This window comes from Nannospalax galili, unplaced genomic scaffold, assembly GCF_000622305.1.
Source record: "Nannospalax galili isolate Female #2095 unplaced genomic scaffold, S.galili_v1.0 scaffold1448, whole genome shotgun sequence".
Lineage (NCBI taxonomy): Eukaryota > Metazoa > Chordata > Mammalia > Rodentia > Spalacidae > Nannospalax > Nannospalax galili.
In genome coordinates this window covers 905,668-923,752 of record NW_008358646.1, presented here as the reverse complement: position 1 = coordinate 923,752, position 18,085 = coordinate 905,668, and the positions used below count along the sequence as shown (strand labels likewise).

Below are 18,085 nucleotides of genomic sequence, written 5' to 3'. Positions count from 1 at the left end.
TGGTATTACCCACAGGACCCCTATGGTCCCATTCTTCCCTGTCCATGAGGCCTTACAGTCTGTTTGATGTGGCACACCCCCAGGATGCCCCACTCTTTTCTTCTATTTGAAGCACTTAGCATCACTTGACCCATTCCATTTCCCACCCCCAGATGCAGCAGGCAGAGGGCAGTTTTGTCCTTTCCATAAACACTGCACAATTCACACAGGGGCTTTGGATGGATGGATGGATGGATGGATGGATGGATGGACAGATGGATGGACAAGCAAACAAGCAAATAAAAGCTGGCTACAGGAGCCTCAGAGACAGGGACCAGGCTGGCTATAGAATCCAAGTAGGATCAAGCAAGGATGTGGGCTGGGTCATCTCCTTCACACTTCAGAGACAAGCACAGTAGAGGTCTTAGGGCCTGTTGGAGGTTGAGCTGAGGCTCTGGCCTGTCAATGGCCTAATTAGGGACTTTGGCCTTGAAATAGCCTACCTGGCCAGGCTCTAGGATCAGCTTGATGAAGCCCTTGCCTCTGCCCAGAGCCTGGGTTCCACCCACATACACCAGCACATAACTGTCCAGGCACCCCAGAGCAGGGTGGGCAGCCAGCCCAGGAGTGGGGTTAAGGATCCTGAGCTTGGGTGACAGTGTATAAGTTACTTCAGCTGTCCACTCCAGGTTCTTAAGTCTGGAGAATGGAGAGAATAATACTTCCTGGAGGCAGGGCAGTTGTCAAGTCTTGGCTCAGAAAGGCCAACTCCTCTGTACTTCCTTTACCTTACCTTCAAGTCAGCATCAGTCATAGGCCAGAGGGAGGCAAGGGAGATGGGGGTATGTGAGGAGGTGACAAAGTGTGGTCACTCCATACACCTCTTGCCCAGCAAGCCACTCAGTCACTCTGGTTTCCACCCAGTGCCCTGTTCCCTCCCAGTGGCTGCCTGCAGCAGATACCACCACCCCTCTGCATGGCTGAACCCTAGGGGTTCCCAGATTCCCAGGAATCTCTGGGAGAAGAAGCAAGAAGTGAAGAGGAAAGTGAAGAGGCAGGGACAGGTGTCAGACTGTAAGAGAGGAGAGCTCCTTACCACAGCCTAGGAAGGCCTCCCTGTCCCCATCTCACAGCTAAGCATGCAAAGGCTCTACAGTTACTAACCCAATAGCATAGGGTCTGCAAGTGGCTGAACCAGGGCAGAAACCTCAGTTCTCAAGGATCTGTACTACACATTCAGAGCCCACAGCTTTGGGGCCCATGGGCTCATAGAAGTTCAGTGAACAGGCAGCCTGGCATTAACTAGAGTTGGTCTTCGGCCTCTCTGAACCCTTTATGCCCTGGTCCTGGACAGAAGAAGATGGGAAAGGGACGGGTAAGAGGCGGGTGGATGGAGAAGAGAGAAAAGAAGGGAGAGGAAAGAAGTTAAGGGAGCAAGGAAACAAAGAGAGGAGAGGGAAGATGAGACCAACCAGGAGGAGGAAGGTCAAGAGGAAGAGGAGGGAAAGATGGTTCTGAAGCTTTGGGTCCCAGAGCTGCCCGCTTACCAGAGTTCTCCTTAACCCCCTTCTTCTAGCAAGCCACAGATCTTACCCAGAGTCCCTGCTGCCCCAGTGCTAGAGATGAGCCTGGTCCTCATTCAAGGCTCTACACTTTCGCCCCAACCCCAAAACCTCTTTTAGTACAGATTCCCAAAAGATCAAGCAGACAGTAGGCATTTGGCTTTGAGTCAAGTGTTGAATTTGTAGCTAGAGTGCAGGGTCTGTGTGGTCATAACCTACCCAGCCAGGGCAGGAATGGGAGAAGACAGGTGCTGTGGTGACAAGTGACTGGGAAGCCCTCCTGCCTCTTAAATTACCCAGTAGTTGTCTTTGGCCTTGCTTCTTCCAGATGAGGGAGCCACAGACCAGAGTAGGTCAAGGGCTTTCCTGAGGCCACATAGCCATTCAGTGGCAGAGCTGGGGATCAGAGTTAGGCCATACCTCATTTCTGTTCCTCAGTTCCCTGCCCCTCCCCAAGGCCTGCAGAGACTCCACACCGTGCCCAGCTTTATGAGGAGGCAGCTGGGCTCTCCCTGATACATTATTCAGCTCCCTGGAGTTGGCCAGCTCCCATTACACTGGCCACAGCCCCTGGACACTTGCCCTCTCACTTCCAGATCCCCTCCAAGTTGGACTTTGAGAATTCTACTCTAGGCTCAGGAGACCTGAGTCCCCTTTGGGTCCAGTGCAGGAGTACTGAGTGTCTAGGGCTGATGGTGCCCTTCTATAGGCCTCAGTGTCTTCCGTGAAACTAGGGGACCCAGGCAATCCCTTGGGAGTTCAGTCAGCTGGGGCACAGGAGGGCCTGGTCAGAGTAAGCAAGTTGTTGCCATGGTGACTCTAAAGCCAGGATGCTGCCCCAGCGTAGGCCTCCTAAGCTCCACCTCCCTCCACCGGTAAAGAACACCCAAGCACTTTCCATCGCCCTCAAAGGTGAAACCCAAGGCTGATCTAGAGGAGATGAATTACCGATCCGCCCTTCCAGAATGTTAGTCTTGTTCCTCCCCATGTCATCCAGCCAGTTCCAGCTGCTCTGCAGACTGAGGAGGCTGTATAGGTCCAGCCGCAAGCAGGAGACCTAGTAGGTCTCCAGACAGTGCTTCCAAGTCCCTGTAGCGGTGACACCGGCCCCAGGCCCAGCAGGAATAGAGGCCGCCATGGCAAAAGAGGAAGATGAGGAGAAGAAAGCCAAGAAAGGGAAGAAGGGTAAGAAGGCCCCTGAGCCAGAGAAGCCTAAGCGGAGCCTGAAGGGCACGTCTCGGCTGTTTATGGGCTTCCGAGACCGCACTCCCAAGATCTCCAAGAAGGGCCAGTTCCGGAGTGCATCGGCCTTCTTCTGGGGCCTCCACACTGGGCCCCAGAAGACCAAACGCAAGAAGAAGGCCCGCACGGTGCTCAAGTCCACATCCAAGCTCATGACGCAGATGCGCATGGGCAAAAAGAAGCGGGCGATGAAGGGAAAGAAGCCGTCGTTCATGGTTATCCGTTTCCCGGGCCGGCGTGGCTATGGCCGCCTGAGGCCCCGTGCCCAGTCCCTTAGCAAGGCGTCCACGGCCATCAACTGGCTGACCAAGAAGTTTCTTCTCAAGAAGGCCAAGGAGTCAGGCAGTGAGCAGGCAATGGTGGACGCCTGGCTCCAGCGCTCGAGCTCCCGAGTGGGCTCCCAGAAACTGCCCTTCCCGTCGGGTGCTGAGATACTGCGGCATGGAGGCCGGCTCCGCAGGTTCCCCCGCAGCCACAGCATCTACTCATCCGGAGAGCCAGTGGGCTTCCTGCCCTTTGAAGACGAGGCCCCATTCCACCATGCGGGCTCCCGCAAGTCCTTGTATGGGCTTGAGGGCTTCCAGGACCTGGGCGAGTATTATGACTACCACCGGGAGGGTGACAACTACTACGACCAGCAGTCGCTACACCACTACGAGGAACAAGAACCCTACTTGTCAGGGTATGGCCCATACAGCCTTGCCTGGCCGCCCTACGGCGACCACCACTACGGGTACCCACCTGAAGACCCCTACAACTACTACCACCCTGACTACTATGAGGATGCCCTCTACCCAGCCTATGGCTATGGCTATGGCTATGATGATTTTGAACCCCCATATGCACCTCCATCAGGGTATCCATCTCCTTACAGCTACCATGACAGCTTTGAGGATGAGGCCTACCGGTACAACTGCTACCTGGATCCCTATGCACCTTACCACATTCCATACCCAGCTTACAACCTCCCATATGACACTTATGACATACCCTACTTTGATCCCTATGGGGTTCCCTATGCCGAAGGCATCTATGGTGGTGGGGACGAGGCCATTTACCCCTCTAGGGTGCCCTATCTGTATCCAGAAGAGTCAGCCTTTGTATACCCTTGGGTGCCACCACCCATACTGTCACCCCACAACCCATATGCTCACCCCATGGACGACATCGCAGAGCTGGAGGAGCCTGAAGAGGTGGGTAGAGACCGGCAGAGCACCTCCTTCCGCCTGCCTAGCGCTGCCTTCTTTGAGCAGCAAGGTATGGACAAGCCAGCCAGATCCAAGCTGTCCCTCATCCGCAAGTTCCGCCTCTTCCCACGACCTCAGGTGAAGCTGTTTGGGAAGGAGAAGCTAGAGGTGCCCTTGCCCCCTTCCCTGGACATTCCTTTGCCTTTGGGGAATGCAGAAGAAGAAGAAGAGGAGATGCCCCCAGTGGCCACGACGCCCTATGCCCACCCTTACTGGGACTTCCTCACACCACGTCAGCGGAACTTGCAGCGGGCCCTGTCAGCCTTTCGTTCGCGCCAAGGCTTAGGCTTCAGCCCTGAATTTGGCCACCCAACACCACGCCCAGCCACCTCACTGGCACGGTTCCTCAAAAAGACACTGTCAGAAAAGAAGCCCATTCCACGGCTCAGGGGCAGCCAGAAGGCCGGAAGAGGAGGCCCCACAGTTAGGGAGGCAGCCTACAAACGCTTTGGCTACAGGCTGGTTGGCATGGACCCTGATCGGCCCAACACACCCATCATGCTGAGACGCACCCAGCCACAGGCTCGAAACAACAAATCCCATGGCCCACCCTCACCCAGGCCCACACCCCAGGCCCTTGCCCATTGGAGTACACTCATCTCCCCTCCTGTGCCCAGACAGTCTCCCAGCCCAGGCCCACCACCAGCTCCACCCTTCTCTCCAACTCTCTCCAGGCCTCCACGGCCAGCCTCTCCCTACAGCTCACCCTACAGTTCTCTCCGCAGGCATCCACCACCCTGGGCTGCCCCAGCTCATGTGCCCCTTGCTCCTCAAGCAAATAGGTGGGGCTTTGCTGAGCCTCCTCCTGTGAGTCCAGAGGCCCCCCCTGAATTTCTGGCCTTCCCTGTACCCCAGCCCTTGTTCAGGGCTTCTCACAGTCGAGGCCACCCCAGGACTTCCCCTCTGGGGTCAAGGAGGCGGGCCTGGCCCCCACTGCCTTCACCCCAGCCCTCACTGAGAAGCCTTCCAGGCCAGGGCTACCATTCACCCTTGGGGCCTTTGTCCCCTCAGTTGTCCCCCCATAGAGGCCTCTTCCAGCCACCCTTCCCACCTTCTCCACGTAGGCCTCAATCTCTACGAGAGACCCTGCCTCTGCGCCAAACCTCTGGGCGCCTAGGCCCACCCCGATCACCAGTGCTGGGTTCTTCCCAACCAACCTCATCACCCCCACTGCCCAGCCATGGTCCCAGGCACCGGTCCCTCAAATTGCCCTCACGCCTCCCACGCACATGGAGGCGCCTCAGTGAGCCACCCACGAGGGCTGTAAAGCCATGGGTTCGAAGGCCCTACCACCCGCCACCCAGTGCTGGGCCTTGGGGGGCTGCCACAGGGTCCTTGGAGCACCAGGAAAACCAACAGGAACAAGAGGACTCAGAGGTGCCCTGGACAGTGCCCCTGTTGGCCCCTAGCTGGCATGTGGACATGCCCACCCAGCGTCCACCTTCCCCCTGGCCAGGAGGTCTGGGCAGCCTTAGAGGCTTTTCTAGGCCACCTCCTATGCCCAAAAACCCCTTCCTTGCGCACATGAGCCCTACACCATCTCCCATCCCCCAACCCGAAGACCCAGTCTCTGACTCGACTGCTGTCTTCCTGGGCCGGCATCACGACCCAGGGCCTGGGCAGCTCACTGAGTCAGCTGGACCAAGCCTGGAGAACCCTAAAGAAGAAGTTACCCCAGGGGACCCTCAGCCACCAGCAGAGCCTGAGATCTCAAATTCAACACCTTCCAAGGATGCTTACCCAGAGGAAAAGGACTTAGGACTCAGCCTCTTATACCCACTGGCCACACGTAACCAGACAAGGGCTACATGGCCGCTATGGCACCATTGGAAAACATTGTCCAGAACTCGGATTCCCTTGGCCCCCACCTGGGCTCCAGGACACCTGCCCAAGGCAGGTGAGCAGCCCCAGGCTGCCTCTGCACGGTTTGCTGTTGTCATGCCTCAGGTGCAGAGGCTGAGTTCCTTTCAGCGAAGGGGTTCTGCTGCCTTGCAGCCTTCAGACCAGCCAGCCCAGGACCCAAAGCATGGTTCAGAGCCTGGAGCCTGGAGTCTGCACTGCTCCCACCTCTGGTCACCAGTAGATGCTCACCATCCTTGGCCAAGAGTACATACCCACTCTCAATCTCACCTCCTGGGCCATGGAGGTGCCTGCTTGTCCCTCAGGGGCCCTGGGAAAAAGACTGGCCCTCAAAGCTGGCAGAACAAGGTATGGAGACATAGTCAGAGGGTGGGACTGGGAGTTATGGCCTAGAAACCAGGATTGGGGGGGGGGTGGCCTGAGTAGCCTTGTGCAGCTCCAGCAGGTGGTTGTTGGCATGGAACTGTCTCCCCTCTACAGGTGGGGAAAACTGCCTGGGCTTTGCAGGGGATCTAGGGATTGGACAAGAGAATGCCAAGCACAGGCAGGCCCTGCATGGAAGTATGAGATGAGGGTATGGGGCAGGACCCAAATTTCCAACTTCCTCATTCCAGAGTGAGAAAACTGAGGGCCAGAGGCCAGGAATCTGTGGGGTGCAGGCAGACACCCTGTCTGCAGGGTGCCCAGCCCATGCCTGGCTGCCACATACATTGTGGAACGTGAGCCCGATGCTCTGTAGCCCTAGGAGGTAATTGAACATTGGAACCTCCCCAGGGACACCCAGGATGGGCGGGGCAAGCAGCAGTAGCAGGTACTTCTCCACCTCTGCAGACGGTGCCCCACAGAGCGGGCAAAGGGCTGTCTTGGCAATGGCAACTGGGGCAGCCTGGCTACTAGGGGGGCCCTGGCCCCGGCGACGGGTGCCCCGTGCTGTGTGGGCTGCAGCTTTGCGGGAGCAGGGCACAGCGTGCCCAGGGGTGAGGGGCAAGGATGCCTGGGCCCTCCTCACCCTGGAATACGTGAGTGGCTGAATTATTCAGGGTCTGTGGCCGCTGGCAAGCACGTGGGCAGATGGGTGGGCTGGAGGCCAAGGCCAAAAGGGTTGTAACTTGCTGTGCCCTACTTAGCAGTTGAGTAGCAGGCATTGCAGCATGCAGATCCTCCTGTGTTCCCTTTCTTCACCTGCCTGGGGATGGGGGGCAGCTGGGGTGGAAAAAGCCGAGGGTGCACACATGTATGCTTGCAGTTACACAGAGCCTTGCAGGTCCATGTGCCTACATGGACATGAGTGACTGCCAGGGACAAGGATACAGAGCAGGTATGTGCCAAATCTGACCAGACATGACATCCATGGAAATGAAGGCTATCTGCCTACCCTTTGTGCACATACATGTGTATACATAAGTGGGCACTGTGGAGATCCTTCGTCCCAAAGTAGATATCAGAGCTCCCATTCTTGAGACCCCCACCCCGGGTATGAGGACCCTAGCTGCTGCCCAAAGGTACACTTCAAGTGGATGTTGAAAGAGTATACCTGTGTGTGGCCCAAATCAAGCACATGGGCCTTGCCCATAGCCACATCCCACAGGACCATAGGTATGCATGAGGGTTATGAGAACTGCATCCTATGCCTGTGGGTCCACATGTGGTATCTACACACTTAACCTGGACAGTCTCTATCTTTGTCTTCCCAGAGGCCTTATGCATGACACAGATGTATCAAGTGGTCACAAAAGTTATCACATAGGGAGACTGCTAGGGAGCCCCAAGGGGACAATGAGAGGGCAGAGGTGGGAAGTGGACGGGTGCTGTGTGTGTGCTCACTCCCTGAGCAGGACACTTGCAGCTCATAGGCATGCTTGCCCCAAAGATCCTTTGACACTGAGAACAGACCTGTGCCTCTCTATGTAAGGGTTGCACACAGTCTCCATGGGCCACTGCACTCTAAGGTAAGGAGGCTGCAGGACCCTCAGGCCTGGCTTTGAAGTTCCCTCTGTGAAATGGGAGCAGGTGCCAGGTATGTCGTAGCCAGAGTCCACCAGGGCCTCAAGTCTGCCCTCTACTCTTCTCTCTCATAGATGCACTCCATACGCAATCTGCCTTCTGTGCGGTCCCGTGAGCAGCGCAAGGAAGATGGTGTGGAGGACATGACACAACTGGAGTAAGTGGATGGGGTGTGGGAGGAGTCCTGGTGGGATCCTCTATTCCCTGCTGCAGTACCTGGAATCTACCTCTCAGGACATTTCTAGAGCCTCAACCAGCTGGGCAACTCTGGGCATAAAATTTCCCCTCTCTGTGCCTCAGTTTCCCATCCACAAGGTGGGTGTAGGCAGCTCCTGTGAAAATGCTGGCACATGTTGGAGATCCCCAAAACTGTGAAGCTGACTCCACTATCCAGCCATAGCAATTCAGCCTCAGGTCTTCTGCCTCAATGTCCCCTAGGCTTCTACAAAGTGGGATAATGCTTGCCACCCCACTGGACAGATGAAGAAACTGAGGCACAAGATGAACTAAGTTGCCCAAGTTTCACAGTTGGTTAGTGTCAACAGGTGGGCTTGACCTCATACCCACTGACTTGGCACTGTGTAGAATGGCACCAAGGCCCTGACAGCCCCTCTGTGCCCTTCCAGAGACCTCCAGGAGACCACTGTGCTGTCCAACCTCAAGATCAGATTTGAACGCAACCTCATTTATGTAAGTCTGGAGTTGGCCAGTCCAAAGCCCTGCTTGGAAGGTATAGGCCTAGATCCCAGACTGAGGGTACCCAGAAGGATGGAAGGGAGCCTCTGGCCCCAGCGCTACAGGGCAGAGGGCCTGAGACCTAGAGCCAACTCCAAAAGGCAGGTATACTTGTAAGGACTCTGGTGGTCTCAGGGGACACAGATCCCTGTTCCCTCCCTGCTCTGAACAGTGGAGGCTGACCTTGGCAAGAGACAGGAATGCCTGCAGCCTGAGCCTTACCAGGAATAAATGAGGTGAGCAACAGATGGCATGCCATCTTGACCTGATTAAGGCTATAGAATTTGGCTCACTCCACACTCACAGCCTCAGCCTGTGCAATGCCTGGGATTCCATTAGAGCACAGGCTCTCTTGGGCTGTAGAGGGCTAGCTGGTAGGATGAGGCCAGGCAGCCAGGCACATGTCCCATTGAAAAGGGATTCCTGACTCAAAAGCAGGAAGGGGGAGCAACGGCTGGCCATGGCATCCATGGCACTAAGGTCACCGTCTGTCATCAGACCTATATTGGCAGTATCTTGGTGTCAGTGAACCCATACCGAATGTTTGGGATCTATGGGCCGGAGCAGGTGCAGCAGTACAGTGGGCGTGCCCTAGGAGAGAACCCACCGTGAGTGTCTATTATGGTATGGGGGGCTGCCCTGGGGTGTTCCAGGTCCCTCTCTGAGCTTGAGAAACCCCTGGCTGCCCTTCAGTTGTGAGTTCAGGTGGGTAAAAGTAGGCAACCCACAATTCAGTGCTGTCTCCACCCCCCACCCCACCCCCACCCCCGCCTGATACTGCCTCTTCTGGAGGCCACTGTAGCTCAGGATGGGGTTGAGGGGTGGGCAGCACTGGCTGATTGGTTAGATAGAGGTGTCCCTCTCCCAACCCCTGGGAGACTTGGGACTGCAAAGGCAGACTGTCAGAGACAGTGAGGCTGGCGGCCTATCTCACCAGGCACCTCTTTGCGATCGCTAATCTCGCCTTCGCCAAAATGCTTGATGCCAAACAGAACCAATGTGTCATCATCAGGTGAGCAAGGCTGTGCTCAGGTAGGGGGTAGATAGGGTCACCTTGGGAAGTAGGTCTGCATCCAGCCATCTAGATGGTGAAATGCTATGAGCCCCAGGAAGAATACTGGGTACCTCCAGGCCTCTGCATGTCTCACTCTTCATGGCAGGGTTGGGGTGGAAACAGAGAGGCAGAGGGAGATTGATGCTCTGCCCCTGTGCTTGGCTAGTGGGGAGAGCGGCTCTGGGAAAACCGAAGCCACAAAGCTGATTCTGCGCTACCTGGCTGCCATGAACCAGAAACGGGATGTCATGCAGCAGGTAAGACCAACTATCCATTCATTATTTGGTTGACCCATCTGCCCAGAACCCCCAGCACAGCACACTTGGCTGAGCAGGCCCCCAAAGAGGCTAGGATATTGTGCACACTTGGATGAGGGAGAAATTGGTTCCAGAAAGGCCTAGGGGTGGGGGGTCCAACACAAGGCTGCTCTGTCCCTCATCCCTCCTAGGAGAGCACCTGGGGTCAGGGAGACCACTCTTGCCCTCTGTGTTTCCAACCTAACCTTATCTTCCTGGTTATGGCCCAGGTCACCATATTCTCATAACAAGAAGCTGGAAAGTTCCAAGAGTAGCCATTGTATGGGGTAGAAGAGTATGGGGGGTGCGCTCTCTGGGCGCTCGGGGTCCCTGCACGCACCTGGCTAGTCGCAGGCGGGTCTGGCCACAGGCATCTCTGGCCGCAGCTGCTCCAGGAGCGGCGGTGGATGGCGCATAGGCTTTTCCCTGTGGCTCGAGTCCGAGTCTCTGGAGCTTCCTCTGCTACTGAAGCATTGTTCAGCCGAAATCCCGTCTCTATTTCACCCGTGTACTATTCCTCAGGATGCGAGGTTCCTGGCCACAGAACCACGCAGGGAAGAGTACAGAGACGGCGAAAGCTAGGGTGTCCGTAAGCCGGTCACGAGGGAGTGCATCCCCCGGAGAGATTGGGCCGCCGGTTGTACTTTATACCTTATACCATGGGGGTAGTGGTAAAATCTTTGGCTGTTAGATGCTTTGTGAGGCATTGTATTTACATATAGAAGTGGATTTCTGCCACACTGCTAGACTGTTGTCTGCCTGGAGAAATTACAGGAAGGCATGGTACCTGTTAGAGCCAAAGGTCATGTTTATGTTATGGCATTTGTGGCGGACACTTCAAAAGGAGAGACAGGAAACCATGGGGGTAGTGGTAAAATCTTTGGCTGTTAGATGCTTTGTGAGGCATTGTATTTACATATAGAAGTGGATTTCTGCCACACTGCTAGACTGTTGTCTGCCTGGAGAAATTACAGGAAGGCATGGTACCTGTTAGAGCCAAAGGTCATGTTTATGTTATGGCATTTGTGGCGGACACTTCAAAAGGAGAGACAGGAAAGATGCCAGGAAGATACCCCTCTATGAAAGGAGCCCGCAGCACATAACCCGAGCTGCATGAGCTGTCAGTGTGAAGGGGCTTCCACTTTGCATAACAGAGGCTCCCAACAGACGAGGCAACAGGCTCAGGTGTTGGGGGTTCCAGGGGACTCCAGGTTTACTGACCAGACATAAGAAAACTAAGTTCTACTACCTGCCACTGGGCTCTCGGAAACTCATCAACTCCTTCAGTAAAGGTTTACTGAGGCCCTACTGTGGGCTGGGCTCAGGATAAAGCAGAACAACTCAAGACAGAAAGAATGTTCACAACTTTGTGGGAGTTACATTCTAGTGCAGGTGGAAAAGAAGACAACGTTAAGTGTCTGTAAGAAAATTAGTAGGATGATGAAGAGAAAAAAGGAAGGAAGAGGACAGGGAGCATGGAGGACTGCCATAAACACAATACAGTAATGAGACCTTATGCAGGTCTGAGAAGAGTGAGAGGGCCAAGGGAGGATTATGTGCAAAGCTATGAGTAGATCTGAGGTGCTGAAGGGACAACAGAATGGCAATGTGGAATCCAGCCAGGGGCTCAGGCAAGGGTGACAGTGGGGGATGATATGCAAGGATGCATCTGAGTTCTGAGCAAAGCTAGCCAGTGACTTGCAGAAAAATCAGGCTAAGGAGAGAGGGGGCTAGACCAAGAGTGGCCAAAGGCAGCATGGAGACAGAAGGGCTGCTGTGGATCAGCCTTGTTGAGAAGAGGCGCTCACGAGGTGTCCATCCAGATACTATGAGAATCCAGGGCTCAGTGAAAGTGAGGTTGTCCTACTAGCTCAGCTGCCAGAACCACAGGCTCTCAAAATTCCCAACCCTAGGCCCACAAAAGTTGTCAAGTAACCATAGCGTTGTAAACCATGGCCATCTTGATGGGGCTTCCTGAAGGCCAACCCAGGCCCTCTGTTCTAGACAGGGTTTTCAATTTCTCCCACATGTCTGGAGGAGCAGGCCAAGTAGGTAGGGAGAGAAATGGATTCCTGAGTGCCTCCTTGTACATCACCCAGTGTGGGCTCTTTCCCTATATCCTTAGAAAACCTTAGGGCTACCCTGAGAAATGGGTATGTCTGTGCTCATTTTCAGATGGGGTAACTGATGACTAGGAAGAGAAGTGACTTTCCCAGTGTTCCTAAATGAGGTGGTGGGGCAGTTTACATTCCATGGCAAGAACTGTCAGGATGTGTGACATGCTGGGTCTGAGAGTTGCTGGTCCAGGCACATAGCATGAGGACATGCCTGCCCGCTGTGTGACATGAGGCTCTGCCCTGCTCCTGTCATGGGTCCATTTTAGACATGGCTGGATCCAGGGTCTTAACCAATGGGCTTCTCTTGGTTCAACCCCCCATGACTCCATCTCCTTGGATGGCTTTGATCATGCATCCTCTCTGAACCCAATTGTACAGCATGGGCAGTGCTGTGTCCTGATTGGCTGAGGCCTGGGCCACAGGCTCCTTCCCTGTAATGTTTACACACCCTAACCCACAAGTCCCCTCCTCAGTTTCCTGGCTTCATGTCCAGCCTGGTGCTGGGCACTAGGAGCAGAGAAGGGGCCATGCACCTGTTGGGCCCCTCCAGGAGCTCCCAAACTAAGGTACAATGTAGAACTGGCCTTGATGACTGAGCAACTGCAGGCAGCCCTGCCCTCTGCTTCTCTATACTGTGAGCTCTGCAGGTACCAGACTAAACAGAAAAGGTGTGGACAGAGGGGTGTTGCCACCAGCCTGAGGATAGAGATGTCATTTCTGTGGGAACTGTGCCCCTGCTTCTTCCTAAGACTTCATCCTGAGTACATGACTTAGCCAAAAGCAATAACCCATGCACATTAAGTGCATGTTTACCATGGCACCCCTGGGGGCCCACTCTCATGGGCTTAGGGGCCCTGGGCATGACAGGGCACCTCTGTATACCTCAGTTTCCAAGTGTGCAAGGCAGCAGAGATATATTGGGGCTGGAGAGATGACTCAGCAGTTAAGAGCATTGATTGCTCTTGCAGGAGACCCAAGTTCCATTCCCAGCACCCACATGGAGGCTAACATCTATCTGTAACTCCAGTTCCAGGGGATCCAGTGACCTCTTCTGACCTCCACGGACATTGCACGACATGGGTGTACCTACCTACATGCAGGCAGAAACTCATATACATAAAAAATAATAATAAAATATGTTTTTGAAAAAGACAGCAGAGATATCCACACCTACTAGTAGCACAGGATACTTACATGAATGGCAATTGGTGTGGGGGTGCAGACCTATTATCCCAAGTGCTGGGGAGGCCAAGACAAGGAGGCTCATGAGTCCAAGGCCTGCCTGGGCTATATAGTGAGATTTTGGCCTCAAAGTAATAAATAAATTAAATAAATAAATAATTAAATAAATAAATAAATAAAGTAAATAAATAATAGCTGGAAATATAGCTCCCTTGAGGGAGAGAAGCCTGGAGGGCTTCCTGAGGGAGTGAGGGGAACATGCAGGTACTCAGAGCAGCAGCATCCAGGCAAAAGATCAACAGGTGCAAATGCCCTGAGGTAGGGATGGGTCCAGTGAAGAGGATTGGGAAAATTGAATGAGGGTAGGCAGGAAGTAAAGAGCCCAGGGTTAAGCCTTGGAGGTCAAAGCAGGTAGACCATCTGAGGTAGACCCCACAAGGGTAGCATAGGTTCCCGAGAACACCTTGATAGCTGCACTGAGCCCAGCAGGAGAGGTGAGGGCAGGTCGAGGACAAGACCAGGGATTCTAAAGGATAGATGGTGGGTTCTGGCTGCATAACAGGACATCCCTGAGCCTTGTGGCAGGCACACTGGCAGTTTGCCTGCCATACCCTGGAGTCATGCTTCAAATCCTTGACCTGGATGCCTGGGGTCTTGGAGGCTCACTGGGGCCTGAAGGCTCATAGCCTCCTGAAAAGAGAGGTCCAGATGTAGGGGTGCCGGTGAAGAGGATTAGCCAGTCTTGTTAGTGACCCACTTCTATTCTTATCTCGTTTTTGCTTCCTGCTTCACCGATGACCCTAAAGATAAAGGTATGTGGGGGGTGGGGTATGGGCAACAGGCAGAATGGACAAGGAGACGAATCCAAAGGCCTGCCTGACCTTGGCTGGGGGCTAGTTGTCCAGGCAGCCCCTGAGGGCTGAATGCCCTGGAAAAGAGCATGGGCTTAGTGTAAGAGCTAAGCACTGTGGGATGGGGGCACTGGGGGCAGAGAGGAATCTATGGTTCTATACAGAATCCACTTCAGGTTGCCCTCCACCCAAAAGGAGAGTTCTCTGGGGAGGCCTTTGTCTGAATATCCAGAGTCATAGCCCTGTCAGCCCCCAGAGCAGTGTCCCAACCCCAGTGCCCACCTCTCCCCCAACCTCTCCTTCCTGGTTCAGATCCTGGAAGCAACACCCCTCCTGGAGGCCTTTGGTAATGCCAAAACTGTCAGGAATGACAACTCCAGCCGCTTCGGGAAGTTTGTGGAAATCTTTCTAGAGGGGTGAGTAGCATTGTTGCAGGTACTCAAGGCCTTGCAAAGCCTTCCACCAAGCCTGTAGCAGCACCAAGACTAAATGGCCACCTCAGCACCCCCAAAGCTGATTGTGCTCCCCCAGGGGTATGATCACTGGTGCCATAACCTCCCAGTACCTGCTGGAGAAGTCGAGGATCGTGTTCCAGGTGGGCAGCCCCCAGGCCTGGGTACCAACATTCAGAGCCTGGCTTGGGGTTAGGGGGATACTGGATTATGAACCAATATGTATATATCTGCATATGTGTAGACCTACATATATGTGGATTATATGTATGTGTACCTGAGCCTGTGATCTTTCGCCTCCATCTTCCACCCTTACATCCTGGCTGGCTCTTCCCTATCCAAGAGCTCACCATATTTTTGCTCTCACTGTCCTCTGTCCCAGGAGCACACATGGGTATAGATGTGGCCCATTCTCTTGCCTCCTCCAAGTCCTGCCTGCCCCATCTCTTGCTCAGGGAAGATACCTTAAGCTATATAGTCCCTTGTACCCCACAACCCCACTCTTCACCTCTTCACTTCTCAACTGTGATACACCTTACCCTTTAACTGGCTGAGTGTCCCCAGATAGCAGGTGGGCTCCAGGAGGTCTGTCCTCATGTTGTCCTAAGGACTTAGGGCCAAGGAAAGCCTCAGCCAGATGGGTCAAATGGACCATCTAAAGCCCTGTATGTGCATATCTGGAGCTATGAGTTGCATGTCTGTAGGTATACAGGGTCAGTGCACATGTGAAAAGATGGGTAGTCTTGTTCCCACCTCTCCAAACAAAGCGTGCAGCCCATCACTCCAAGGCTTTGTCCCAGCCCCAGCCCCAGCCCCAGCTGGTGCTTTCAGGTTTCACTCCCGAGATGCCAGCCAACTGCCAGCCCTTGTATGGGGGCATGTTTATATGCGCATGCCTGAGCCTAGCTGTGTGACTGGGGGTTACCTACCAAAGTGGGCTGCTCCCTTTTCTGCACCCATCTGCCTTCTCTGCAGGCCAAAAATGAGAGAAATTACCACATTTTCTATGAACTGCTGGCTGGGCTGCCCACCCAACTGCGACAGGCCTTTAGCCTACAGGAAGCTGAGACCTACTACTACCTGAATCAGGTGAGCATGTGACAAGGGCCACCCTGTTCTGCTGACTGTAGCCATGCAGCCCTTGGCAGTGAGGACAGGGACAGCAAACCTCACTCAGTAGGGAGATAGGCCTCCTGGAGACCCTTCATCTCTCAGAGCCTAGAACAGAACCAACCAGTGTCATGGAACTACATGGTCCCTCTCCGTGATTCAAACTGGAACAGCATAACACCACTGTGCAGATGTAGTGGGGTGTGGTAAGGAGCATGTGGCAATTTGGCACTGTTCTTGTAGCACATACTCCATGAATGCTGGCTACAGTCAGATGACCAGCCCCTGCTCTTCCTCACACTTGGTCTGTGAAGCTCTCAGTCCCCTCAGAGCCTCCTGAAAAGCAGGACCTGATGAGCCCTCACCTTGAGGACTGGACCCTCACCTTAGCCCCTGCCCTGGACCAGGGGGGGAACTGTGAGATCATCGGCAAGAGTGATGCAGACGATTTTCGCCGCCTGCTAGCTGCTATGGAGGTGCTGGGCTTCAGCAGCGAGGATCAGGACAGCATCTTCCGCATCTTGGCCTCCATCCTGCACCTGGGCAACGTCTATTTCGAGAAGCACGAGGTCAGCCTACCTGGCCAGAGTGGTCTGAGTGGTCTCTTCTGGCTGTGCAGTACACATGTGTTCTACTCCTGCTTTGGCTTGCTCTTTTTTGTGATGAATGAAAGTTTTTTATATATGTTTGGAAAGTCAGATTATTTTTTAGATGAAGGAAAATGTATTTTCCAATGTATCATTTATGTTTTGATTTTGTTTGCAAGTTTGGGATTTTCCTGTGTGGGGGAAGGGACAGTTGCCATGCAGATTATTTTAAAATTGTGTTTAGTCAGTTCATTTATCAATTTTTTCTTAAGCATTGTGAATTTTTTGGACATTTTTAGAGAAAACTATCTCTCTGGACTGGGGATGTAGCTCAGTAGAGTGCGGTCCTAAGTTAGAACTCTAACATCCCATAAAATCGGGCATAGTGGTTCATGCCAGGAAGAATAGAAGTTCAGCTACATATTGAGTTTGAACCTAGCCTGGGCTACATGAGACTCTGTCTTACAAATACACACACACACACACACACACACACACACACACACAAATTGAGGTCTCACAAGAAGACTCAATGGGTAAAAGCACCTGTCATCAAGAGTGACAACCTGAGTTTGATTCCCCCAGGACCCACATGGTAGAAGAAGAACTAATTGATTCCTGCAAGTTGTCTTCTGACCTCCACATGTGTGCCATGATACCCACACACCCACATACAGAAACAAAGACACACAGACACAGACACAGACACAGACACACACACACACACACACACACACACACACACACACTCACACACACGGCACAATAAATGTAAAAAATTTAAATATTAAAAAATATCAAAGCCGGGTGTGGTGGCACACGCCTTTAATCCCAGCACTTGGGAGGCAGAGACAAGCGGATCTCTGTGTGTTTAAGGCCAGCCTGGTCTACATAGTGAGTTGCAGGACAGCTGGGCCTACAGGGAGACCCTGTCTCAAAAAGACCAAAAAAAAAAACCAAAATAAAAAACCACATGGTATTTAATAAAAATACATAATTTAAAAGAGAAAGAGAAGAAAACTATCTCTAGAAAATTATAATATCCCTCTCCCATAATTTTTAGAGAACATTTATTTATTTAGACAGGGTTGATGTAGGCACTTGCTGAGCCTGGAATTCTCTATGTATACCAGACTGGCCTTGAACTCACAGATATCCTCCTGACTGTGTCTCCCGAGTATTGCACCTCCATGCCCAGCTTGGGTTTAACATTTAAATATTTGATTTATCAAGATTTTATCATAACAGGGACTAGAGAGATGGTTCAGCAGTTAAGAGCACTTGCTGCCTTTGGAGAAGACCTGAGTTCAGTTCCCATCACCCATGTCAAGAGGGTCACAACTGCCTGTAACTCCAGCAACGGGGGTCTGACACCCTGTTCTAGACTTTTTTTTTTTTTTTGAGACAGGGTCTCCCTGTAGCCCCAGCTGTCCTGGAACTTGCTATGTAGACCAGGCTGGCCTTGAACTCACAAAGATCCGCCTGCCTCTGCCTCCCAAGTGCTAAGATTAAAAGTGTGCACCACCTCAACCAGCTTCCACCTTATTTTTTGAGATAGGGTCTCATTGAATCTGTAGCTTGCCATTTCGGATAGACTGGCTATCATTGAGGCCCTGGTATCTACCTGTTTCTACCCAGGTGCTGGGATCTGAACTCAGGTTGAATACTCACGCAAGTAATTTATCCACTGAGCCACCTCCCCAGCCCAATTCCAGAATTCCTAATGTGCATCATCTATCTATGTGCACTGTGTCTGTGGCCAAGCTGTTTTGTTTTACATATTTATTTTGATGTTGAGGATGGAACG

At 53.2% G+C, this 18,085-nt stretch overlaps 1 protein-coding gene across 1 annotated transcript in view; it reads left to right on the top strand.

Annotated features, from left to right (window-relative positions):
* Positions 1 to 2,677: 2,677 nt before the first annotated feature.
* The window catches only part of Myo15a (myosin XVA), a 57,436-nt gene continuing 42,028 nt past the window's right edge, over positions 2,678 to 18,085 (top strand). The window contains 11 exon segments of the mRNA XM_008821967.2: positions 2,678 to 6,238; positions 7,969 to 8,051; positions 8,521 to 8,584; positions 9,128 to 9,237; positions 9,567 to 9,641; positions 9,850 to 9,940; positions 14,085 to 14,090; positions 14,442 to 14,545; positions 14,661 to 14,724; positions 15,557 to 15,670; positions 16,099 to 16,260. Coding sequence (XP_008820189.1) covers positions 2,678 to 6,238; positions 7,969 to 8,051; positions 8,521 to 8,584; positions 9,128 to 9,237; positions 9,567 to 9,641; positions 9,850 to 9,940; positions 14,085 to 14,090; positions 14,442 to 14,545; positions 14,661 to 14,724; positions 15,557 to 15,670; positions 16,099 to 16,260 — 4,434 coding nt within the window.